The sequence below is a fragment of the Mirounga angustirostris genome, unplaced genomic scaffold, assembly GCF_029215605.1.
Source record: "Mirounga angustirostris isolate CCGP_5_RB_7025 unplaced genomic scaffold, mMirAng1.0.hap1 SCAF_6, whole genome shotgun sequence".
Classification (NCBI taxonomy): Eukaryota; Metazoa; Chordata; class Mammalia; order Carnivora; family Phocidae; genus Mirounga; species Mirounga angustirostris.
This window is the reverse complement of record NW_026991714.1, coordinates 147,125,992-147,152,831: the sequence shown is the minus strand read 5'-3', so window position 1 is coordinate 147,152,831 and position 26,840 is coordinate 147,125,992. Positions and strand designations below refer to the sequence as shown.

The window sequence follows — 26,840 nt, the reverse complement described above, 5'->3', positions numbered from 1 at the left end:
ACAGAAATGGAGACATGCGTGCTGGGGTCGGGGAGAGCTGAGCTGGGGTTGGGGGATGTCTCCTGCATGTGTGGAGGCTGACGTGAGGCATGGCGAGTACACAGGGAACAACCAGCCTCCAGAAAGAAGGGAGGAGTGAGGAGTGGAGTCTGAGTACTGCCCTCTTGGGGGCTGGGAAGGAAGAGGGAGAGCACAGGAGTGTGGGTCTTTGCTCGTTCGTTCATTCATTCATTTATCATGCTGACTGAATGTCTCTGATGTCTCAGTCTGGGCTGGGCTCTGAGGGGCACTGGAGGTGGACAGGCTGAACTCTCACCTAACACTGCCCCTTTCTTCATAACAATGGCCCATGAGACACCATCTGTGTTTAAACGAACAACAGTCACCCACATTGACCTGCAGTAAAGGTTACGATGCCCTGTCACATGTGTGAGCTCATTTGTTCCTGGCATTTACGTCTGAGTTGGAGCGTGGACTTAGGCGTTGCCCAGACTTGGGCATGACCTCAGCTCCGCTGAGTGACCTCAAGCCAGTTTCCTCATGTATAAAGTTGCGACAGTAATGTTTTTGTTACATAATTTTTCTAAGCCTTAGGTGCACCCACATGAAGTAGGATCGGGCCGCCCCCTCTCGAGGTAGCTGTGAGGATTTGTGCAGTGCCCTGTGGCCACCGTCAGTCCAGCTTACAGTTGAGGAAAGGTACAAGGGTTACGTGGCTTCCCTCCGTGTCACTGACAGACCCAGGTCCCATGGCTCTGGGTGGAGAAACTGGGACCTCCTGGATCTCAGTCTGGTGCTCCTTCCGTCTTGCCGGGTGAGCTGACAGAGCCCCGCAGAACAGCCCAGACTCCCTGTGCCAAGTGACCCGAGTCCCTCCCTGTTCTTGTGCCCACAGGGCCCGCCTGCTTCCTGGTCGGAAGAGAAGGGAGTGTGAAATCACCTTCTGAGGCAGGAGCGTGACCAATGCCAGAACCTTCAGCAGACCCGGGGAAAGGCTTTCCGCTGCGTCCTCACACCACGGCTGAGCCCTGATTGGTGGGGATGGGCTTGTTCAAGGGAAATGCGTGACCAAGGAAAGAACAGCTGAGTAGAAAAGCTGTCACCCGAGACATCCATCGTCGACTTCCAGTTCCAAGATCTGCAGCCACGGGACGGCCGGTGGTCCCAGCACACTTGGCCAAACCCACCTTCCGTGGGCAGAAGCTCTGAGCAGCCCAGCCGGCCTTGACCTCCCCACCCCATGGAGCTGGACCGCAGACACAGGCGTCCAGTCTACAGCCTCACGGCTCCCCAGAGGAACGCGTGACACAGAGCTTGCTGGCTTATCGAGCATAGTTCTGAGCCTGAACAGAAATGGATTTTGTGTCGCTCAGGCTCATCTGGAATCAGATCAGCTCCCTGCTGTCCCAGCCCTGCTGGCTGTTCTTTCGGCGCCTGCTGGACTCAGGGCGCAGGCCTGCTCTCTCCTGGGAGCTGTGGCTCACGAGCATTTCCAGCACCTTGCTTGCACGTGGTGTGCCCCCCGCGCCCCCGCAAGCCCCTAGGTAGGCAAGCCAAGGGCACATTGTGTCCATTTCACAGCAGAGCCAGGGCTCAGAAGGGCGGGAGCTTGACTTAATGCTCTTCTGCTGCCATCTTGAAATTTTAATAATCCTGTCTTTGAACTTGTGTTTTGCAAGTGAAATCTGATGGGATTGTGGAGCCTGCGCAGGAGCGGAGGAGGTCTGTCAACGCACGTGTCAGTTATTCCTTGCTGTCCTACCTGCCTACAGCATTCTCGAAGCCCCGTGAGCACAGAACTCCAGGGGGTCCCCCGAGGCACAGGAGCTCTGTGAGACTCAAAGTGAGTACAAGACACGTGTGTTACATCAAGGATGGGGTGAGCAAGGGCAATGACACCCCGAAAGGCCACACTTTGCAATCAAACCAGAACTTGCTTGGAATGCAGAAAGAAGGCAGTGGGGTTCTAGGGAACGTGAATGACCAAGGAACCCTGTCTCTTATTCTTACTCAGGTTATTTTCCTGTGTCAGCCAATCGCTTACAGAGAAAGTGAGGGCACAGAAGGAAGTGGAGACACAGGGCACCCACGGTTCCCTTTCCTCCCGTCCTCCTCACTCAGAAGGAGGGCAAAGGCACAGTGTGTGGGTGGAATGTCAAGGAGCGACATAAAAACTGTTGAGTTAGTGTAGTGTTTCTACTGTTCTGGAAAGGACGAAAATACTTTTGCGTACAAACTGCAAAATATGAAGAGTGTGATTTCGATGATTCCATATACGAGTTAAATGGCCTTATATTTGCATTTAAAACTGCCACTGCACAATACGATGTTGAATGGTGTAGTTAGAATGGCATTAAATAGCAAATAAAAACACCATGACAAGTGGAGACGGAGGGTATCGTGGAAGAAAGAAGCAAGTTTGGTATTTTAGCAATTTTTTTTTAAGATTTTATTTATATATTTGACAGAGAGAGACACAGCAACAGAGGGAATACAAGCAGGGGGAGTGGGGGAGGGAGAAGCAGGCTTCCTGCTGAGCAGGGTGCCCGATGCGGGGCTCGATCCCAGGACCCCGGGATCATGACCTGAGCCGAAGGCAGACACCCAACTACTGAGCCACCCAGGCGCCCTGGTATTTTAGCAATTTTAATGGCACTTGCCTCCTGGTTTTTGCACAAACATCCCACATTTTCATGTTGAACAAGGGGCCTTGCAATCATGAAGACAGTCCTGGTTGGGGGGTGAGGATGGGAGACAGAGAGGATGAGAAGCCCCTCGATATCTCAGTTATTCAGGGGCGACCCGGGACGCTGGTCTCTGATGGAGTCTGGGGACAGGATCCACCATGATGATGATGAAGATGATGGTGATAAGCCCACCGTATTGCGTCACGCACGAGGCACGCAGTGGCCCACTCATCTCCATGGCAACCTGGAGGCAGGGACAATTACTTTCTACCCTGCAGAGGAAGAAACCAAAGCTCTGAGGGCCTTTGCAGCCTGCCTGCATCCCTAGCTGGCAAACGGCTCAGCCAGGAACCCTGCACTGTCAAACCTTGGTCACCAATATCTCCGTTCTCCCACCTGCCGGGGAGAGCACACCTGATCCCTTGGCCTCTGTCTGATGACCTCAGGCTCCTTTTGGTAAGAAACAGGGTCATTCATTTTATTTCTTTTTTTTTTTTTTTAAGATTTTATTTATTTATTTGAGAGAGAGACTGAGAGAGGGAGAGCATGAGAGGGGGGAGGGTTGGGAGGGTCAGAGGGAGAAGCCGACTCCCTGCCGAGCAGGGAGCCCGATGCGGGACTCATCCAGGGACTCCAGGATCATGACCTGAGCCGAAGGCAGTTGCTTAACCAACTGAGCCACCCAGGCGCCCATTCATTTTATTTCTTTATAAAAATTGAATGAGAGTAATACATGATGACTAATAAACCATTTGAAGTACACAAAAGTATTTTCAAAGTACTGATAGAGAAAACCCAGCAGCTCCTCCCTGGCCCCACCCCTGTTCAGTGAATATCCTTCTAGAACTTTCTCCATGCAAGCCGGGGTTTGTTAACAGCTTTCGGGGTGCGGGGCCCAGAGTGGAAGATGCTGGATAGAGAGAACAAAGAACCCAGGCATGTGTTTTGAAAGCCAGGAAGTCAGGAGCTGTGGGGCTGTGTCCCACAGTGGTGGGCTTCTGAAAGTAGACCATGAACCAGCCTGGGTCAGGGTTTGTAAATAGCGGTCCCCCTTCCCACACATCTCCCGGAGTAGCCATGGAAGGGCATGGCTGTCTGGAGGCCCCACAGAGCTGGATCGCGGATGTCCAGGGGCCCCTACTCAGGCGTGGCACGGAAACAGCAGACTTGCCCACCTTCACACAACCACAGGGGCTGGATGCCCAGGCCCCAGGGAGGGCTGCTGTGGCCTGAAGACCCGAAATCCCCTCTGTGAATTTCCCAGAGCTCTTGTTTGACCACCCAACACAATAGTATTGGATCGCTTCCTCTCCTCTTGGGTGAGGGTTCCAAGACAAGTTTGTGTTGATTTAGGACAAATTAACAAACATGACATCTTAACGTCCAAGTGAAATAGTGATATTGAGCTGAATGACCCTGAGGTCCCGGCCAACCCTGGCTTCTTGGTAGGCCACATCTGGGGTCAGCTCTTGCCCTGGGGACCCAAAGGTGCCTCCTTCTCATGGCCCCATGTGTGCTCTCTGCCTAAGGCCCTATCCTGATGGGAGGGGGGCTGGCCCCCCTGCTCATGAGGATGCACATGGCTGTCTCATTGGGATTCCACAAGGGGAGGAGGGAGATCTGCTAACAGGTTCTTAGAGACCTGTGATTCCCTCTTGTCCCAGAGAAGACCCCCCTCTTTGGTAACAAGTGGGCTACCTGCAGCTCTGAGGTGCTTACTTGGTGGTGGCTATGGGGTCCAATCCAGGGAGCTGGTAATTTCCCAGAGCTCCTCCCAGAGACCCCAAAGGCCAAGCCAATGGCTCCATGCTGGGATCTGAACCCAGGCTCATCTGGCTCCTGGATCTAAGCTCTTGAGAGACAGGAGACAGGTGTATGCAGGCAGATATTCTGGGAAACTGGGCCCTCTGGGACTTCTTCTGGCAGCCCAGAAGGGAGCTTTTGTCACCACCATGGTGGATCGGCTTTGCTCTTGGGGTACATTTGGGCCTGGGACGTGGGCGGGGGAGCACTCCTCACAACCTGAGGCCAGCCCCCCCTTTCTTGTAACTTCATACAAGACCAGCCCCACTTGGGCTCCCAGCTACGCTGTGACTCAGACTTAATGGAATCACCATGGGGTGGCAGAAATGGCATGGTTCTGGCTGACCTCAGTTTCTTGTTTTTGGAGAATGGTAGCTAGAGTTGATTGTCCCCCGACTCTATGTCCAGATGACTCTCACAAAGCTCTTTCCCCCAGGCCAAGCCGAGAGGCCTGGTTTCCATGTTAATCCGGGGAAGAAGTCATTCAGAGAGTTTCACCAAAACACATCCCAGATCCACTTGGGCTGGGAGGGGCCACTGTACTTGCCTGCTGGGAGGCATGTTGAGATTTTTCACCTCTCGTGGCTGGAAGCAGCCTTCACTGGCGGCACCGAGGGGCTGACTCCCTGGTCAACTTTCTCGAGCGTCGATTTACCAGATGCATCAATCTCCCAGATGGTAACTAATTCAAAACAACATTTTATTAAAACAAACTAAGATATTATGAATTAAATATAAAGTCTGCGGGAACCCTGAAGATCAAACGAGATACTGCAGAAATTTCACATTTGTAGAGAGTTGCTCTGAGTTACTGCTCCCAGGAGCCCAGATTGAAGTTTACCCTCCTCTGCCTGGGATGCCCTGAGAACCAGAGAGAGGGCTGGGAATGATGACTAGCTCCTGCCCAGCACTCCAGAGTTTGCAGAGTGAGGGCACATTTTGATCTCCCTGCACCTGAAGTACCCAGGGTGGTGAATAAGCAGTATGAATGACCTTTATCCACTTTCCACAGGCAAGAGAGGGTAAGCCCAGGGTCACAGCTGGCCGTGCTCATGCCTCCCGACATGCTACCAACCTTTCTCCTCCACTTTCTCCTTTCTGGTTCTCTACTCTGGGATGCTACAGGGCTGCCTGGGGGACAGGGATGGTTGGTCCTGACTTCTTGAGGGAAGTTGCGATTTGCTGGATGGCTGCATCCCTGGCTGGGGATGAAGGCTGATTTTTGTCCCTACAGCAGAATGGGAGAAGATGGCCAGTTGACCTTTCTTCAAGGACATTGCTGCCTGAGTGCATATGGGGTGCTGGAGGATGCCACAGTGCTTCTCTTTGCCAAAGGAATGTTCTGACTTCCTTTCTGTTATCTGTACCAGGGCTCATGTGTGCATTTGGGAAGGCGTGTTGGGAACAGCTGGGTCCAGCCTTTGTCCCTCTGACCCAGCATCTTGTTCCTGTCCCATGTTCCCACCTGCTCCACACGTTGCTCCAGGGGTATGGAGGAGAAGGCAGTGGCTGGGATGGTTCTAGAAGAGGGCCACCTGTGGACTCTTGCTTTTCTTCTGGGGGTCAGGGCAAGGAGGTATTTGGTTGGTGTTTGGTCGGCTCAGGTTATATGTGGGTGCTGGGGATGGCCACGCAGTGTGTGCAGATGAAGAACGTGCAGAGGACCACGCCACAGACCCTGTCCAACCTCTGCTTGAAGATGAACGTCAAACTGGGAGGCATGAACAGCATCCTACTGCCTCAGGGGAGGCCGCCCGTGTTCCAGCAACCCATCATCTTTCTGGGGGCCGAAGTCACTCGCCCACCCGCTGGGGACAGGAAGAAGCCTTCCATCACCGCCGTCATGGGCAGCATGGATGCGCACCCCAACCGCTACTGCACCACTGTGCGGGTTCAGCTGTACCGTCAGGAGATCATCCAGGACCTGGCCACCATGGTCCGTGAGCTCCTCATCCAGTTCTACAAGTCCATGCGCTTCAAGCCCACGTGCATCATCTTCTACTGCGACGGCGTCTCCGAGGGCCAGTTCCAGCGGGTCCTCCACCATGAGTTGCTGGCCTTCTGCAAGGCATGTGTCAAGTTAGAAAAGGACTACCAGCCAGGGATCACTTTCATAGTGGTACAGAAAAGGCACCACACGCAGCTCTTCTGCACCGACAAGAATGAGAGGGTTGGGAAAAGTGGAAACATTCCAGCAGGCACAACTGTGGACATGAACATCACCCACCTGACCGAGTTTGACTTCCACCTGTGTAGTCACGCTGGCATTCAGGGAACAAGCAGGCCTTCCCACTATCACATGCTTTGGGATGACAGTCGTTTCTCTTCCAACAAGCTGCAGATTCTCACCTACTAGCTGTGTCACACCTACGTGCGCCGCACGCGATCCGTGTCCATCCCGGTGCCAGCATACTACGCCCACCTGGTGGCTTTCCGGGCGGGGTACCACCTGGTGGCCAAAGAACATGACAGTGCTGAAGGAAGCCATACCTCCAGGCAGAGTAATGGACGAGACCACCAAACGTTGGCAAAGGCAGTCCAGGTTCCTCAGGACACCTGGGCACCATGTATGTTGCTTGACATGTTTTAGTGTTTACGATTGTGTACCGAGTTGGATTCACATGAAACCAGCTACACTCAGACCAACAGATGCCCAGCCCTTCCATGACAGCCAGCATCGAACATGAGATGTCATTGATTTTAGTAGATTCTCCATTTTCCAGAATGCCTTCCGTCCCAGATTTCAAACTTGGATTTTGAACTGCAGACCTGTATAAGACTCCATTGTCGTAGGAAATACGGTTTGCCAAAATCTATAAGCTGCTTATTAAAATAGAGTCCCGTGTTTCCTAAAAAAAAAAAAAAAAGGTTATGTGTGAGAAAATAGCCCTTCATTCCACATGGGGACCTGAATTTGTTCTTCCCTCCAGCCTTGGGAGCAGCAGATCGAGGGGATGGGCAGCTCCCCTCTCTGTCCTGTCTCCCTTGGACCACATGCTTTTCTACCCATTAGAACACAGTTGCAGCAGACTTCTGGTGGGGCCTGTGATGGTGGGAGGAGAGCTCTCCAAGCCTCTGGGAAGTTGTTGGCACACAAACCATGAGCACACCCTTGCTGGGAGAAGCGTCAGCTCCTTATCCTTATAAGTGGCAATATGATCTTAGAAAGGTGAAATTAATGCTGGCAGCTAATAGGGAGGGCCCAGGGTAAGCCAGTCATGATGGCTGGCCCTTCTCAGCATTGGTACATCGCAATGGTTTTATGATGAGTTGTAATCAGTCCCATTTTACAGGTGCAAAAACCAAGGCTTACCAAGGCCTCTGCACTGTCACCTGTCAAACTCTGAGCCCTTTTCCATGAAGCTCTGCAGGCATCATTCCATTTTCATCTCTTAATGACCTTCCGGGCAAGTACTACAGTGATGTCATCCTATAGGTGGGGACACTGGGGCTCAGAGAGGCTCAGTGGTTTGCCCTAGTTATACAGCCAAGTGGTGTCCTAGAACTATACAGGCCCTAGAACTCTGCTCTGTCTGACCCCAGAGCCATTGCTCTTTACCACTGGGCAGGTGGGGTGCTCTGGGGAAGGAATATTCTTGCAATCAAGGGGCCAAAGCAGCTGAGATCACAAGACAGGGGTGATGCACAGGCCATGATTCCATCATCCACCCTCTACTGGTCATGGAGTAGAGGTCATATCCCCACTGCTTAGGAAAGGCTGAGCCATCACATTGTGGTGGGCAGCGCATGAAGCAGTGCTGGGCACTTGATCAGCCTGTCCATGCATGGCCAGGGGCTGGCTGTGAGCCTGTGGCTTCCTGTTGAGTTGAAAAGCCATGTCTAGGCTTCTCCCCAGGCCTCCAAAGAAGCACAATAACCTAGGCAATGTGATTTTTCTATCGTTAAATTGCTACATTGTCATCTTTTCAATAAAAATGACATACTAGCATTTCTCTGTTCTCTTAGAAATTCATCACGCACCTAGGAAATACAGAGATAGCCAAGAGCATTCAGAGCCCTTTGCTTTGCATGTCAATTCATTGCTTCATTCACCCAAATGTCCTTGCTTGGGGGCTGGGGTCCTCAGGCCTGTCCTCAGGGAACTCACAGTCTACCGGGGAGATGTAGAAGTATCTTGGGCAGCTCTAAAACTACACCTGTATTGATTGATTGACTTATTAACTGGTTCAATGAATATTTATTGAGGATCTATTATGTGTAGGAAATTGATTTTTAAATTATTCATATTTTGCATTCCTTTATTGGTTTTAGAATTGTAAAGTGCCTTGTGATATGTTCTATAAAAACCCAACAGACTTGTGACCTTGTTCACTTCTAGAATAAAGATCATCTTCTACAAATCGAAATCTAGACTGAGGGTTTGAGCATGCTCTATATGTCATGTTTTGAGTGTAAGCGAGAAGCATCCTGGTGTTTCTCCACCCTGGCTATGAATTAGAATCATCTGGGGTGGGAGGTTTATAAAGGGTCCATGCCGTTGTCTGGGCCTTACACCTATCGCTTCTGATTTCATAGGTTTGAGGTGGGGCTCTGGGAGAAAGCTGTCTTGTAAGACTCCCCGGGTGACTTTCCTGGGCAGCCATACCGTGAACCATTGGTCTATGCCAGTGGCTCTTAACCTTAGCTACACATTAGAATCTCCTGGAGAGTATTAAAAGGTCCCATGCCAAGGCTGCACCCAGTCTGCTAAGTCAGAACATCTGGGGGGTGGCACCCCACCACCAATGTATGTTAAAGCTCCCCAGATGATTCCAATGTGCAGCCAAGATTGAGAGGCTCTGGTCTGCTCCAATTTTATTTTATTTTTATTTTTTAAAAATTTATTTATTTATTTATTTTATTTATTTGAGAGAGGGAGAGTGAGTGAGACAGAGGGGGCGGGGAGAGAATCTGAAGCAGACTCTGCACTGCGCACAGAGCCCGATGTGGAGCTTGATCTCCCAACTGCAAGATCGTGACCTGAGCTGAAACCAAGAGTTGGATGCTCAACCGCTTGAACCACCCAGGTGCCCCAGTCTGCTCCTATTTTCTGTTCACAAACGAGTTGAGGATGGCATCACAGAGGCTGTGAGATTGGAGCTGGGTTTTGAAGGATGAATAGGAGTTTGCTAGGATACTCTAGAAGAAGATGGGGCACTTGCAGGTGGAGAAACCAGCGTGTGCAAAGGCAGCAGAACAGGAAGGAGAGAGGAGGATTTGAGATGCAATGTGACTAGAGCAGCATCAGGGAGGCTACACAGGCAGGAGGAAAACAAGCTGCAAGCCAGACTCGTGACCCCGTGGCTCTGGCTCTGCCTGAGGAGTCCAGGTAGGAAGTGACTGGACCTGTTTGTGTTATGAACATCCTTGTTGGTGATGGAAGGCCTGGAGGGAAGGCTGGAGGTGGCGAGACCAAAAAAGAATTTGTTTCAAAAGCCTCAATGGGAGTTAGAGAGGCCCCAGACCAAGGTGGTGGCCAGGGGGTGAAGGAGAACATGCATTCTGGAGACACTTCCAAGGGGCTGGGTGGGTTTGAAATGTGTCTGCAAATTCTATAATATGCTTCCCATGGAGAGGTAGCATTGATATCCCCTCTCCCTTGAAGTGGGAGGACAATATTTTAATGAGGATTTGCTGCAAAATGTCAAGGGGGCATGCAGAGCTCTTTGATGAAGGGGCAGAGGTGCACTTGTCTAACTTGATGATTTGGGGAGGGACATGGATATTGGCCACCATGGAGCTCCCATACCCTTTGGACACCTCCAGCCAGTGACCCATAGGCATCTCTGATCCCACAGGTCCGAAGTGAGCAAGAAGCATGGGGTTATCTCTCACTCCCCCTTCTTCCTCAGCCCTATATCTGGCTGGTCGCCAAGTCCCAGGGTCCATCTCTTCCAGTGACCACAGTGATAGTCATTTAATTTCATCCAGGGATTGGATTCTGTAAGACAGGAGTCCAGGTGGGACAGCTTGTCTCTGCTCCACAGCATCTGGGGCCCCAGCTGTGGAGACTCAAGGCTGAAGTGTAGAACCATCTAGAAGGCATCTTCAATTACATGTCTGGTAAGTGATGCTAAAGTCATCTGGGACCTCAACTACATCTGTTGGGTGGAGCATGCTTTTATACATGGCCTCTTCCATGGCCTGGGCTTTTTTCCGGCATGGCAGCCTCAGGGTAGTCAGATTTTTCTCAGTGGATATTCAGGGCTCCAGAGGTGAGTGTCCTAAGAGAACCAGGACCTAGCTTCAGAAGTAATGCACTGTCACATCCACTGCATTCTGGTACCTAGAAGTTTGGCCTGAATTCACATTAAGTGAGGCAGCAGATCCTATGTGGCTGGGTCCCGTGGTTCCCATGATCCTTGTGGTTCCTTTGGTCCCCGTGGCCTCTGTAGTCCCTGAGGTTCCCATGGTCCCTGTGCTTCCTGTGGTTCCCATGGTCTCTGTGGTCTTATGGTTCCTCATAGTTCCTAAGGTTCCCATGGTCCTTGTGGTTCCTATGGTTCCCATGGCTTCCATTGTCCCTGTGGTTCCTGTGGTGTCATGGTTCCCATGGTCCCCATGGTTCCCGTGGTCTCTGTGTGCCATGGTTCCCGTGGTCTCTGTGGTTCCTGTGACTGAGGCCCAGCCAGACCCAGGGTGGGAAGGGTTTCTGGTTGCTGGTTGTGTTTAAGGGCCAGCCATAGAGCTTTGGGGAAACTTTCCAGGTAGGTTCAGCTCAGAGCAGGGAGGGGCCTGGTGGGGCTAGGTGCTGGGAAGGAGACCAGGCCCAGGACCAGACCCTTAGCCTCTCCATCCAACCTTGTGGCCCAAGGGCATTTTGAAGAGGCCTAAAAACCAAGCCCTTAAATCACTCAACTTTCTTTTTATTACCAAGTATGATGAAAGGTAAAATCCTCACCTGACCTGATGGCTTACCTTGGGGTGGTATCTGGGCACACAGAGTGGGGGTCAAAGACGGGCCGGCGTCCGTGTGGACTGTTGGCCACAGAGCTGGATGCAGTGGCTCACTGGCCACATCCAACCAGCCTATCCAAGCCTTGCTTTGCCTATCAGGGGTGTGTTGTGTGTGGGTCTGTGTGACGGTATGTGTGTCAGTGGGTGTATATGTTTATGTGCATGTCTGTGTGTCCTTGTGTCTGTGTGTGTGTATCTGAATTGATGGGTCAGTGTATTGTGTCTGCATGTGGATGTATGACATGTGTGTGCATGTGTGTCCGATTCTGAGTGTGTGTGTGTGTGTGGGGTGAGTGTCAGAGTGTATACACGTGTGTGCGTGCATGTGTGTAGTTTCTCTGAACTCCCCCAGGCGTCCTGACTAGTGCGAAGAGGCGTTCTCTCCCTGTTGGGCTGAGCGGACCGCTGTGCGTGGTGATGGTTGATGGGTGCTGTATCATCCTCCTGACAGCTTCAGTGTGCGTACCTCTCTCATCCCCCCTGCCCGGGTGGGCCCGCGGGGGTCCAGAGGAGCTCAGGAGCTCCCCCACCTTCCTGAACGCTGAGGGGCTGATCTGGGTTGTTTGACTCCAGAGCCCGATGCTTGGCCATGCTAACTCACAGAGCCAGGCGTACCCTGCTACCCAGGAAGGAAGCCTGGACAGCTGCTCCAGGCCAGAGAGCAGGCCCTTTGATCACATTCCAGTGCTGGAGTCCTGCCTCGGCTGGCATCTCTGCCCAAAGCCTCCCTGTCCCCTTACAGGACCCTCCACACAGACCCACAAACTCAATGCTGCAAGGGCCTCCTTGGGCGCCCAGCAACCGCCGAGAAGCTGAGTAAGGCAAAGCCCCCACAGGCCTCATGCGGGGGAGATTGACTGCCCGCCCCACCGGGGGTTTAAGCGGTGGGTGGTAGATGGTCCTTGTGCTTGCAGAGTCCGGCAGCCTGGCCCTGGGCCAGGCCTCGGTGTCCCTTCACGGTGGACACACCTGGGTCAATAGAGCGAGATGGAGAGGACAGCCGATTCCAAGATGTCACTTTGCTGCTGAAATATGCTGATTTAAAAGAATCAAAGAGAGTGGTTTATTTATTGCCCAAGTCATTTGAAATGGAATTAGGTACCTAAATCAAATTTGCTATGGCTTCTTTTTTAACGGCCTCCAGAACACGGAGTTTGCATTAACTCTGTGTACACGCAGAAACCTAAGCTCGTAGAGGAAGCTAGGTCCAGACGGGCCTCCGAGTCAAGCAATGAATTCAACCTGTTCATTTAATACTATCAAATGGCCTGAATATATCATAATACAGTAGGACTTGATAGCACCTCACCTTTACTGGAGAACTTCTAATTGTAACGTGGGGGTCGATCCTCCCAGTGGTTTTGGGATCAGGACGGGCAGGTTTCTCAGCCCCAAGCTGCAGGGAAGGAAGCGGGGGCTCCGACATTAGGGGGCCTGGCTGGTTTGCGCAGTCGAGGATGGGGGCTGCCATCCCCCCAGGTCAGCCTGCTCCAAATCCAGGATACCTTCTCCAATCGGATGATACTATTCATGATCATGCAGATCATTCTAGGTGGTTATATTCGGTCACCAGGATCAAGAGTGGGAGGGGGTGTGAGTTTGGGAAACAAACCCCACCCTGAACTCCCCCGACCCCCAGTACTATTGCGAGTATTGGGGGATGAGGGGTAGGGTTGCTAGAGAGAAGAGGGGACACCAGCTTAAAGCTGCATTTCAGATGAACTGGGAAATATTGCATGCACCATAAATAAAAATTTATTTGTTGTTTATCGGAAATAAAAATTTCACTAGGCATCTTGTGTTTGCTCGTGTTTGCTGACTCCGGCACCCTGAGGTGGGGAGGAGTCCCCTCTTGCTACTTGTTCCCTCTCAATCTCTGGAACCTTTCTCTGTCCTGGCCACTGGGCCCCATTTGCCAGGTCAGCTCTCGAAGGGGAGGCGTGGATCCCCCCCTTCTCAAGGAGGATGACTTGATCACAGAGGGGAAGTTGGGGGGCTCTGCAGATGTACATGGATTCAGCTCTTGTGGTCATGGCTGGCCGACCCCCTCTTTGCCACCCGTCGGCAGCCCAACCCTCTGGAGAGAAGTCAGGTAAGGCCTGGCTTAGTTTGGGCAGGTCCCTTCACTTCTCCGTGCCTGGTTTCCTCATCTGCAAAAGGGGGGTGATGACAGCACCTGCCCTCCCAGGGTTGTGCTGGGGAGCAGATGTGCCCTTATTAGAAATGCTCTTGGCAGGTGCCTGGAAAGCTTGTTAAGTAGCACGAACCACATGGGACCAGGCCGGATGCCCTGACTGTGGAGCCGGGAGAGGAGCGGAACCCGGGGAACAGAACCCAGAGTCCCAGCCAGCCCGGGGGAGGGGTGACAGATGACAGATGATGTAGGATTACTGGGAATGCATACTTGTCTTTGCTCCGGAGACGTTATTTATATGTATTTTAAAAGAACTGCGATACCGGCCGTTCACCTGCTTCCTGGAATTCTGGGTTTGGAGGGGTCTCCTTAGGGCTGGTGGCAGTCTCTCCACCGAGGAAGCACTTGTTGGGTAGGAACGGACTTAAAGCCTCTGAGATGCTGACCATCATTCCAGCCCCGGGACCTGTCCCAACATCCGGCACCCAGTAGGGTGTGAGCCCCTGGGGCAGGGGACAGGTCGAAGTCGCCCCAGGGCCCTGCGTGGTGTCTGGCTGCCCTGTGAACCCCCCGACGTTTGCTGACAGAGTGGAGGGAAAATGGGTGGTCTGAATGGACTCTGCATGGCTTGGGATAAAGTCCAGGACAAAGAGCTCTCCTGGAGGGAGTGGGGGAGGCAAGTGTCCTCCGTGGAGGCCCCCTCGTGGCATGACTGTCCGTCCCCACTAGCTCCGCGTCGCTTTCCCTGACAGCCTGAGATGCCACACAATCAGGTCCCTGGCCGGGGATTACTGGCCCTCAGCCACAGGTACTTTTTTTCCTTTAAGTAGAAGGGCTGTCAGCAGAGACGACGGAGGCGAGATGAGACAGTGGCTTTATGATAACAAACCAGGCACAAAAAATGGCACTTTCTCACCATTTCGTGTGTAATTCCTCATCGAATCCCCACAACAGTATTGCAAGGTTGGTTTTATTATCTTTTTTAATTAAAAAATTTTTTTTTGAGAGAGAGAGAGAGCGTGAGCGGGAGGGGCAGAGGGAGAGGGAGAGAGAGAATCTCAAGCAGGCCGTACTCTCGGCACGGAGCCCGACGTGGGGCTCGATCTCACGACCCTGAGGTCATGACCTGAGCCAAAATCAAGAGTCGGAGGCCTCACTGACTGAGCCACTCAGGCGCCCCAGGTCGGTTTTATTATTATTCCCTGTTCCACATCAGAGAGGGTAAGTGACTTCTTCAAGGTCATAGTCAACACGTGGTGGAAATAAAACTCGAAGTCAGGCCATCTTGCTCTAAGGATAGAGCCCACCCATAAGCCACAAATATCAACCTTCTGGTTTTGCACCAAGGGCCTCCTGAGGACAGATCCTTCCAATCCCAAACCAATAATTATTCCAGTCAACAGCCTTCTCTGGGCATCTCCTCCGTACTGGGTTCTGGGATGGGCATAGGAGAGAGAGAGACAGAATTCAGATTCGGATCCTGCCTGTAAGTTAAGAGGGAGACAGACAGGTATGAGCAGAGCGGCGGGTGGTGGGCACCATGGGCACCCAGGGGGCGAGTGGCCCCAGTCACAGATGCCCTCCCGCCCTCAGCCAGACTAGCAAGGGGACATTACCACCTGCCCCTGGTCTAATGTCCACCCCCGTTTTCCAGGCCTCTCCTTAGCCCCGAACACCAGGGCAGACTCGCTCACCCCCGTCTCCGGTCCCGCTCACGCCCCAGCAGCTGCCCCGAGCAGCCCCATCCGGGGTGGGCAGCTGTGCCCCCTGGTGGCACATGAATTTTTGCTTTCTGACACCCAAATCACCCAGGAGCCTGTCTTCCAGGGACACCAACCTTAAGTGTGTGGTGTGTGTCCTTCATCCTTCTTTCTCTGTTCCTGTCTGTCTCTCGGCCAAGGCCGTTAGATGATCTTGAATAAGATGTTTAATCCCTGGCCCAGAAGCCCACACCCGCAGTAGCAGAACCATCAATAATCATGAGGTTTATTGCATCACTTCTGGGGCTACGGGAGAGAACGATCGGCTCCTGGGGAAGCCCGAGCCCCAGGTGAGCAGCTCAAGCTCCACGGGCCCAGACGACGGAAGCCTCCGCCTCCCGTCCTGGCCTCCTCCCTGGGGGCTGGCGGGGCCGTCGGGTCGCCTGACATACTTTTGAACGTCTTAGGAGCTCCTCTTCTTCTGGCTGTCAGAATTCGACATGTTCCATCTTGAAGCTGAAGTCTGCAATCGTGTAAGTTCTCTGGAGCCAGACACGGTGGGGAATTTAGGGGAACATTTCTATTTCAGGATGGATTGTGAGCATGCAAATACTGGGAGAGCTTCATTTTGTCTTTTAACATGGATTAGGGAGGAGAGCCGGTTACCATGGAGTATTTCACTCAGTCACAAACAGCCACTTGCCGTGTGTTTATTCAGCGGTGGTTTGCTGAACACCTACTATGTGCCAGGCTCCGGGCCAGGCCACGGAGACTGAGACAGGCTGATATCAGTGCCTCCCCGGAGGGCCTGTCTCCGGGAGGCCCACGCAGCCAGCACCAGCCGGGCCCTTCCTGGGGCTCTAACGCAGCACGCAGTGGGGTCAGCTGGAGGAAATGATTCAGCAACACATCAGAGGACAGCTCACAGCCCACATGCTGAGCATCTTCTTTTTCCCCCAGGAAGAGGTTAAGAGAGGTCAAGAGCCTGGATTCAAACCCCTTCCCTTGCCACTTCCTGGCAGGGTGGCCCTGGACCGGTTGCTTAACATCAGCTTCTTGAGGAAAGCAGGGCTAACTGTCACACATGCCAGTGGGCGTCCCGTGACATGATGCTGTCCTTGCCTGGAGCCGGGACGCGGGCACCAGCCCTGGGTGTAGCAGCGAGTGATGCGCGGGGCAGTGAGGGGCCGCGATGCCTTGCGGGCTGAGGCTGGAGGAAGGGGAGCTGCCCCTGCTTGCCTGGGCTTTACCAGCTCGGTGCCCCAGGGCCGGGAGACGCAGGACCGAGGCCCTGGGTGGGCAAGCCATGCAGGGGGGTACAGAGCTGGTGTCTCAGTCTGCTGGCCTGTTTGTTGATTTAAAAGAGCAATGACTCATGTGTGCAGGGCGCTCTCGGTGAATGTTTCCGGTTTGCAAACACCCCCTGGGCAGAAAGCCTGACCCTGAGCTCTAAGCTTCATCCTATTGGGCTCTTCTTTTTTTTTTTTTTTAAGATTTTATTTATTTATTTGAGAGAGAGAACGAGAGAGAGAGAGAGCATGAGAGGGGAGAGGGTCAGAGGGAGAAGCAGGCTCCCTGCCGAGCAGGGAGCCCGATGCGGGACTCGATCCAGGGACTCCAGGATCATGACCTGAGCCGAAGGCAGTTGCTTAACCAACTGAGCCACCCAGGGCTCTGCTTGTGGTCATTTTCCAAATGGGCGGCCTTTATTCTGCTGCCTGGGGCTGCATTTTCCTGCTGGCTACGCTGAGTGGGGCTTAAGTCTGGGGGACAGAGACTGAGGGGTCCTTGAGATCATGCTTAGGGGCAGCAGGATGGATGAATATGCAGTTGGGAACCTCAGGACCCTCCTCTTCATTACCCAGACTGGGGTAACTCATTGGCCAACCCCCCACCCCAGTTCCAGGATGCCCTGCTCAGACCACAGCAGGGCCCGTGTGGCAAGTGCTGCTCTGGCCAGGGAAGAGAGATGCCCAGGGAAGAGAGATGCCCAGGGAAGAGAGCTTTGCCATCTAATGAAATCCCTTGTGTGGAGATTCACATTGTCCAAACATAATACTCCAAAGGCTCCTAAGAAGTCCTGCAGGAAAGGGGCGCCTGGGTGGCTCAGATGGTTAAGCGTCTGCCTTCAGCTCGGGTCATGATCCCGGGGTCCTGGGATCGAGCCCCACATGGGGCTCCTGGCTCAGCCGGGAGTCAGCTTCTCCCTCTCCCTCTGCCTCTCCCACTGCTCATGCTCTCTCTCTCTGTATCTCTGTGTCTCAAAATGAATAAATAAAATCTTTAAAAAAAAAAAAAAAAAAAGAAGTCCTGCAGGAAAGAAACTTGTTTGACTTGATTTAAGCCAGGGGTCAGCAAATTCTTTCTGTAAAGGACCAGATAGTGAATACTGGAGGCTTTGCAGGCCACACACTTCCGTGGCCCCTTTTATGGTTCTGTCAAAGCAGCTGCAGCTAATACCTAAGTCGATGTTCCAGTAGAGCTTTATTCACAGGCAGGAGGGGGGCTGGATTTGGCCTGTGGGTTGTAATTAGCTGGTCCCTGACTGAAGCCAGCATCTCCCTTCGCCCTCCCTTCCCCCAGTGCTTCATGGGGTGCTGGATATGTGCTGAGAGCCCGTCTGAGCACGGCTGCCTGTTTTCACATCAGGGTGGCTGTGTTTCACACATAGGACACATTCTTTAAGCTCCTGTGACATCCACGACGTGAATAATTCAAGACCGATTTCCCGCAGCACGGACAAAGGGCAGGGTATGATTATTCACCAGCTATGGTGGCACAGAAAGCCCAGTTTACAACGCCTTCAGCTGGTGGGTTTGCGATTATACAATTCTAGACACACTTGACTACTTGAAAGGGAAGATTTGCATTATTTTAAATTTTGCACAAAGGGAGGCTTTCTTAACAGTTTGCTGCCGCATTTTCTCCAGAGTTCAAATCACCTGGAAGGTACCACACAGTTGTCAGCTCCCTAAGGGCTGCGGGTCCCGTGGTGCCCTCTTTGGAAACCACTGGTGTGGCATTTCCCAGTGATAAGGCGGTTCGGCAGTCGCCGCTGAGTCGGACCCCTGCTCCCGGGAGCTCCCAGCTGAGCTCGGCCGGAGCACTGAGTCCGGAGTTGGAGGAGAACCTCATGCTGGTTTTGCAGTGGGCGAGCAGCTTTCTCTGTCCTGCTCTTCTCCTGACTGGAGCCCTGACATCCCAGAGTAGCCTCAGCATCACCCGGACTCTGGGGCCCAAGGATCCTCCAGCTAATCTTTGTCATCGATTGGCCTGGCGGGACGGGTTCTCCTCGAATTTTCACCATTGCTGAGTCAAGTGGCTTGGAAGGATCTAAGAAAGTCCCAGTATTGGCTTTTATTTAATTTCTTTTCATTAACGTCTGCCAACAGCTGAAGCAAAGAGAAATTGCTTTCTTGAAAGTCCTCTCGCCTACAGTTCAGATGCCCGAGGGGGTTTCTGGGAGCACAGGCTCCAGCCAGCAGGTGGTCTCTTAAAAATGATTGACTGAGCCCCTGGCGTGTGCAAGGCTGGTGCCAGGCATTCAGGTCGTCTTCTCTTTCAACCCCTACTGCAATCTCACAAGCCAGGTTTGTTGTACCCATTTCCCAGATGAGGGAACCAAGGCCGAGCATAGTTAGATCACATTCCCGAAGTCACATGGCCAGGGAGTGCCAGAGCCAGGGCCCCGGAGCCACGCTTCTTCCTGGTTCCTTCTGAGACCAGCGAGAGTGTGTGGTGATGTTGGACCAAACAGTGATGTCCTGCCAACCCCTCTGTGGAACTGGGTCCCTCAGCCTGGCTTTGTAGCAGGTGCATTGCAATGGCGGTCTCCTACACTGATCATTTCTCTGTCTGACCCTAAGCACTTCCACACTGGAGGCGACCGCTGATGTTTCTGCCTGGCCAGTAGCTATTATCCGTTCTTCAGGAGTAGCCCCTCAATTCTCCTTTGGGGAACCCCAAACTCTCAATCCCAGGCCTCCCTCAAATCACAGGGATTGGTCCAGGAATGGGGATGTGGCTCAAGCCTGACCAGTGAGACTCAATCTTGGAAGCTTTGCTGGAAACAGTCACTCGCTTGGTGGGGGTTGCCAGACTGGTAGAGTCTAAGCTGAAAGTTCTGGGACCACCTTTGCCATCTGCTGGAGACAATCCGATTGAGAGTAGAGCTTACCTAGGGGAAAGCAGAGTGAGAGGCGGAGAGAGGCCAAGCCCACACATCTCTTGAACATCTGGAGCCAGCTGTGCCTGAAGCTCAACCCTGGATTTTTTCATTTCATTAGTCAATATATTTCTTTTTAAGCTGGAGCTTGTTTGTTTGGGTTTCTCTCACTTGTCTCATACGGGCACATCTAGATCTGCCTCATGGTTCATCTTAGTTTCCGTGTATGGGTGCGTGTGTTAAGAACCTTTAAAAAATTGTGGCAAAAACCACATAACACAAAAATTACCACCTTAACCGTTTTTAAGGGTCCAGCTCCGTGGCATTCAGTACGCTCGCACTCATGTGCAACCCTTACCGCCCTCCAGCTCCAGAACTTTTTCATCACTCTATCCATTAAACAAACCTCCCGTTCCTTCTTCCCGGGCACCCACCATTCCACTTTGTGTCTCTATGCATCTGACCACTCTGGGTATCTCATATAAACAGAGTCATATGATGTTTGTCTCTTGGCAACTGGCTTCCATCGCTGAGCATAATGTCCTCAAGATTCCTTCACATTGTAGCAGGTGTCAGAATGTCCTTGCTTTGGAGGCTGGACAATATTTCACTGTAGGTATACACCACATTGAGTTGGACCCCTCATCTGTAGGTGGACACTTGGGTGGCTTCCACGTTTTAGTTATGGTGAATAATACTGCCCTGAACACGGGCGTACAGATATCTCTTTGAGAACTTGCTTTCAAATCTTCCGGATATTTCGCAGAAGTGGGATTGCCGTATCATCTAGTAATTCCACTTTAAATTTTTTGAGGAAACTCCGTACTGCTTCTCACAGTGGCTGTACCATTTTTCGTGCCTGCCAGCAGCATGCAAGGGTTTGGATTTTCCCACCTTCTTGCCAACACTTGATATTTTCTGTTTTTAAAAAAGTGTTTTTTAATAGTAGCCCTCCTGATGTGTGAGGTGGTATCTCACTGGGGTTTTGATTTGCATTTCCCTGATGATTAATGATGTTCCATGTGTTTGAAAATGTATAATTGTGAATATTTTCAAACATACTCCAAAGTCGAGAAAATTGTACTATGAGCCCGTATAGTCATCACTCAGAGTCAATAATTAGTCAGATTTTTGCCCTATTTGCTTTCTCTGTCTCCTGAAGGATTTCACAGCAAGTCCCTGACACTGTGTTGTTTTTTTTTTTTTTAAGATTTTATTTATTTATTTGAGAGAGAGAGAATGAGAGAGAGCACATGAGAGGGAGGAGGGTCAGAGGGAGAAGCAGACTCCCTGCCGAGCAGGGAGCCCGATGCGGGACTCGATCCCGGGACTCCAGGATCATGACCCGAGCCGAAGGCAGTCGCTTAACCAACTGAGCCACCCAGGCATCCCACCCTGACACTGTGTTTTAATATTGCTACATAATCCAGTGGGCATTTCTCCAAACCTGGACATTCCCTTTTACAACCATGTCGATAGCATCTTAAACTTTTCCTTGGTATTGCCTAGCACCCAGTCCATCATCAAATCTCCTTGATTGTTTAAAAAACACGTTGGTTCATTTTTCCCAGGGGCCTTCTAGGGGCGCCATGTCTGAGCCCAGAGACTCCTAATGCACTTCTCTCCAGAAAGAGTGTAGGGTTAGGAGCAGGTGCATCAGAGTTAGACCAGGTTGAAAGCTCAGTGTGCTCTTGAGTAGCCAGGAGGTCTTGTCAAGTTATCCATCCTTGCTGGGCCTTGGTTTGCTCATCTGTACAATGGAGATGCATTGCGGGGCATTAAACGAGATGCTGCGTGGGCAACACTGAATGCTGTGTGGGGCACATAGTGAGTGCTCAAGACACGAGAGCTGCCCCTGCTGTTACTGTATCAGTCGTAATTTCCAGAAAGACTCACTCTGATAGTGGGTGTCAAGCATCGAGGGGGACAGGTAGGAAGCAGAGTTGGGGGCTCTGTACTTATGTCCCATCATCCCGGGGGCCCCCTGGGTCAGGGCCCCAGTACTCTCTGTCTCCAGCAGAAAAGCAAGCTCCTGTCCACATGCCTGGCTGCACTGGACTTAAACAAAAAACGGTAAAATTGGCCGGTGGGAAGGGATGAAATTTTATCTGGAGCTCAAATATATTTTGTTAGGATTGGTTTTTTGCCATATCCCTTCTCCTGATTTGATGGGCTTCTCCTTGGTAATTCAGTGAGTGGCTCCTTCAGATGATCACAGGCAATGGGAGGTGGAGGCGGGAGGACCGAGCCGGCGGGATGAGCATTGTCTGAGACTGATTGATCTGAGTTGGGTTCAGAGCCAACAACCTTTTAGACTGAAGGGGAATTGTGGCATGTTGAGGCTCAAGGCTGCAGCAATACCTAGTTTGATCTGCACGATTGGCAGACAGGGCAACGGAGGTGGGGAGAGAGACCGAGAGAGGGAGAAAGAGGCTGCCCTGAGGTCCTGCAGGTTCGCGGACAGGGGTGGGCCATGTCCCAAACAGCTGTGTGATGCTGGACACTCGGGACTCAGCTCCCCCCCGGGTCAGGAGATGGGACAGAGAGGATCCAGGCGGCTAAGAACACCCTCTGTTTCCCTGCAGTGAGACGAGTTGCTGATAGGAGCCTTTCCCTGCAAATCGCCACCTTAACCACTAAGCCACGGTGTGCCAGCTCGGAGCTTCCCAGGGCCCTTGCTGGCAGTTTTGGGGTCCTCTGCCAGGTAGAGAACGAGCATCCAGAAATGGGATATCGTGTTCTTTTCCAGGTCGGTGCTGTCAATACTCTTGAGCCCTCGTCCCACTCTTTCTTTTTTAATCCCCCCAGACCTTCCTCCAGAGGGAACACAGTCCTGGGGCCAGCTGGCTGTGGGATGCAGGGCAAGCTGGTGGCTTTCGAAGCTTCTAGGGTACAGGAGGGACCCCAGCACAGGCCCTAAGTCCACAGCCTCTGATGCCGGGGGCCCAGTCGCGGACAACTGAGTTCCTTGGGCAAGTTATTCCACCCCTATGTCTTGGTTTCCTCATTTATAAAACAGGAATCACAATAGCACCTACCTCATAGGGTTGCTGTGGGATTTACGGCCACCCTGCTATACACAAGCCCAACACCAGCCTGTGGTGAGCGCCCCTGAGGGAAGGACTGCTTTTCTTGGAGAGCAGAAGCCTGATCTTCACTGTGGCTTACGGGCAGAAATCCCCGAGCCCCACGTGGCACCTCAGTGCCCTTCCCAGCTCACCGAGAGGGGCCATGCAGATGTGGATCACGTGGAATGTTCTTGCCTTCCGTTAGCAAGTCAGATTTCATCAAATAAGGTTCCCGTCTCTTTCACTGCTCTCACCAAGTCCTCAGAGATACAAAATTATTGTAATTGGCACCCAACAGTTGCTTAAAAAAGGGACTTGAGGTTGCCTTGCAAAATCTTGAAGGTGTGAGAATTATCAACAGTAGCCAAATTATGGAAAGAGCCCAAGTGTCCATCGACTGATGAATGGATAAAGAAGATGTGGTGTATATATACAATGGGATATTACTCAGCCATCAAAAAGAATGAAATCTTGCCATTTGTGACGACGTGGATGGAACTAGAGAGTATAATGCTAAGTGAAATAAGCCAGTCAAAGACAAGTACCATATGATCTCACTCACATGCGGAATTTAGGAAACAAAACAGATGAACAGATAGGAAGGGGAAAAAGAAGAGAGGGAAGCAAACCATAAGAGACTCTTAACAACAGAGAACAAACAGAGTTGTTGGAGGGACGTGGGTGGGGGATGGGCTAGATGGGCAAAGGGTATTAAGGAGGGCACTTGTTATGATGAGCACTGGGTGTTATGTGTAAGTGATGAGTCCCTAAATTCGACACCTGAAGCCAACATTACACTATATGTAAACTAACTAGAATTTAAATAAAAATTTGTAAGAAGAGAGAGAAAAAAATCTTGAGGGCATGAGAGCCTGCAGGGGTTGGCGGGAGGGGCCATCCAGGGTCTGTGCAGAGGTGCCGGGCACTCTTTGGCTGAGGGCACGGGATGCTGCAGGGGCTGGCCTTCCCTGGGAGTAGCACAGCCTAACTCAGACTCTGGCCTTCTTTCCTCAACTGTACATGGGCTTAAAGCAATTGCCTTTCTCCTGCGCTCGGCACCCTATAACTGAGTCCCTGGAAGGGCTGCCCCTGCGGGTCTCTTCAGGGTCAGCTACAGGAGACAGGAGCTGAGAAAGGGGACTTGGGGGTGCTCGGACAGGTAGGGCAGTGAGGATGGGGTCGCATATTTCAAGGGCAAGTTCAGCTTAGCTTCTTTGAGGATCCTCCCTGAGGGAATTTGGAAACCGCCCTTTGGACTGGGCTGGGGGCGACAAGTTTGCAGGGAGCAGAGCATGCCCCTCACAGACCGGTATGGAAGCCCAGTTCTCACTGGCCATGCGAACCCTGGCAAGCTGCTTCCTGTCCGCAAGCTGCAGTCCCCTGTTCTAGAAACTGGGAAGAAGCTTCATGCCTACTTTCCAGTGGGAAGGTAAATGGGATAATGTAAACACACACACTGCACACGGTAATGGACTTAAAAAATCTGCTCCTTTCTTCTCCCATGCCACCCTCTTTATCTTCCTCAGAACAGCCAGGCTGCGTGCGGGGGGCATCTCCTGAGCCCCGAGGGGGCCGGCCGGCCAAGATGGTGCCCCGTGGGAGGCAGTCTCTAAGGCTGCCACGTGGTGGAAGCTGGGCCCCTCTTCTCTCCGTGCTGGAGCGTCAGGTGTTGTTTGTCGCCCTGAAACAGGAGGCTCTGCCTTCTGCATGCAGCCCCTGGGCACGCCTGCCAGGCTGCGGGCTGCCCGCCAGGAGGGGAGGGATGAGGCCCTCTGTTCAGCTGCCCGGGCCTGTGCCCCAGGGGGTTGGGAAGCCTCCCGTGACCAGGGCAAGGCTGGGGTAGCCCCGCGGGTGGCCTGGTCATACCCGGGCTGCTCTGGGTCCCCAGAGCCACACCCTCTGTGGACGTGACCTTTCCCGTGTCCCTTCCCTAAGAATCCACAGAGGGACCTGTGTGGCAGTTTCCTGCGGCTGTGGCAGGATCAGCCTCAGGTCTCTGCGCCCTGTTGGTCAGGCTAGTCCCTGGACTCTCCCTGGAAACCCAGCCAGCGGGGACTTTCCATCTCCCAGGCTTGCTTTTGAACCATGACGTGTCCTTAACGAGTCCACTGCATGGGTTTCTGACACACAGCCGTGTTTTTCTGCTTCTTCTCCTCCCTGTCGGACACACATGAAGAGGCATCGTGGACAAACACGAATGAGGTTTGGGTCCCAGCCCTGTCCCTCCCTTAACGGCCGTGTCACCTCTGAAGAGTCATGGTCTTTCCCGAGCCTCAGGTGTCTCGTTGGCGAGTCAGGGCTGATAATGTCTGCTGAGGGTGGAAGCCTCCCGCTGCACCTGGGCACAGAGCAAATCCTCAGGACACGCGAGCCCCTTCTCTGAACGGTTCACAGGCCCGCCCGTTTGCGTCTCGTCTTCCTCCTCCTCGGATGGAGGAGGTCAGAGGCTGATCCTGCCACAGCCGCAGGAAACTGCCACACAGATCCCTCTGTGGATTCTTAGGGAAGGGACACGGGAAAGGTCAGGTCCACAGAGGGCGTGGCTCTGGGGACCCAGAGCAGCCCAGGTATCTCCTTCCTTTCTCCCTGGCCTCACAGAAGGGGCAGTCACTTAACCGGTGCGCCCTTGTCTGTGAAGGGGTGACACTTCTAAGAGCTGCCCTTGGGGCGGGAGCAGGGCAAGGGGAGCCGTGAGAAGGTGCTGTGTGAGCTTGCAGTCCCAGATGCGGGGCTTTGGCTCAGCTGTGCCTCACAGTCAGGGTCTGAGGCCTTTCTAGCTTGGGGTCTCTCAGAGGTAGGTGAGGACCCCCAGGACAGGAACAAGGGTCTGGGCTGAGCAGGGACGTAGGGCTGAAATCCAGCCCACTCTCCAGGCCATGCTGTGCATCCTGCTTCGGGGCTGTGTCTGTTCAGAGGTGTGGGCACCTTTTTCTAAATTCCCCCAAGGCATGTCTGCTCGCCCAGCTGTGCATGCATGGGGCTGTGTCTTCCCAGAGGGGGGGCTTTTTCCCACGAGCACAGAGGCAGACATGGGTTACCAGTGGCCAGAGGCCTGATCCTCCTCTCCCCCAGTGTCCTGCTCTGTCGTTTCTTCTTCTGTCGTGGAGGTCTGCAGAGGACAGCAGATGTGGGACGTGTGACTGTTCCCAGGCAGCGAATGTAAATCTTACAAAAGCGTTCTCTTTTCTGATGATCAAACTACAGTGGATCCTTGAACAATGCAGGGGTTGGGAGTGCTGATCCCTTGCATAGTTGGAAATCCACATACAGATTTTGACTCTGCCAAAACTTAACTAGCCCACTTAACAATAGCCCACTGTTGACTGGAAGCCTTACTGATAACATAAACAGTTGGTTGACATGTATTTTGTATGTTATATCTATTATATACTGTGTTTTTATAATAAAGTAAGCTAGAGAAGAGAAAATGTTACTGAGAAAATCATAAGAAAGAAAACATTTATAGTACTGCACTATATCAAAAAAACCCACATATGATTGGACCCACGCAGTTCAAACCTGTGTTGTATCAACTATAATATATATTGTAGAAAATCTTGAAAACACAGGAAGTATAAAGAAGGAAGTGAAAATGATGCATAGTCCTGTGCTCACCCAGAATACTCCAAAATGTTCAAAAGTGGTTTCTTTTAATTTTTTCTCTGCATATTTGAATATTGGAATCATATTGCATATGGTTTTCTGTTCTACTTTTTAAAAAATTTTACTTATTTATTTGAGAGAGAGAGTGCGCGTGCACGTGCAAGCATGGGGGAGGGGTAGAGGGAGGAGGAGGAAGCAGACTCCCTGCTGAGCAGGGAGCCTGGTGTGGGGCTTGATCCTGGGATTCTGGGATCATGACCTGAGCCCAAGGCAGATGCTTCACTGACTGAGCCACCCAGGTGCCTTTGTATTCTGCTTTTTTTTAAGTTAATATTTCATCACAAACGTTTTCTCATGTACATAAATATTCTTCTGTCATGTTTTAGTGATTGCATAGTATTCTGTCATATGAACGTGTTGAAATCAAATCAGCTGGACTAGATGGGTTCCAATTGTACACTATTTTATTTTATTTTAATTTTTAAGATTTTATTTATTTATTTATTTATTTATTTATTTATTTATTTAGAGAAAGGTGGAGGGGCAGAGGGAGAGGGAAGGAGAGCCTCTCTTGCAGACTCTGTGCTGAGCAAGGAGCTCAGCTGACATGGGGCTCTATCTCATGACCCTGAGATCATGACATGAGCCGAAATCAAGAGTTGGATGCTTAACCAACTGAGCCACTCAGGGACCACCTCATTTGTACACCGTTTTATTTCATTA

General features: G+C 52.0%; 1 protein-coding gene across 1 annotated transcript; it reads left to right on the top strand.

Annotated features, from left to right (window-relative positions):
• Window positions 1–618: 618 nt before the first annotated feature.
• On the top strand, window positions 619–9,630 carry LOC123846935 (protein argonaute-2-like). Its single transcript, XM_054508452.2, has 2 exons — window positions 619–1,544; window positions 1,680–9,630. The coding sequence occupies exon 2, from the start codon at window positions 5,866–5,868 to the stop codon at window positions 6,844–6,846; it is 981 nt and encodes a 326-aa protein (XP_054364427.1). The 5' UTR covers window positions 619–1,544; window positions 1,680–5,865; the 3' UTR covers window positions 6,847–9,630.
• The last annotated feature ends 17,210 nt before the right edge of the window (window positions 9,631–26,840 follow it).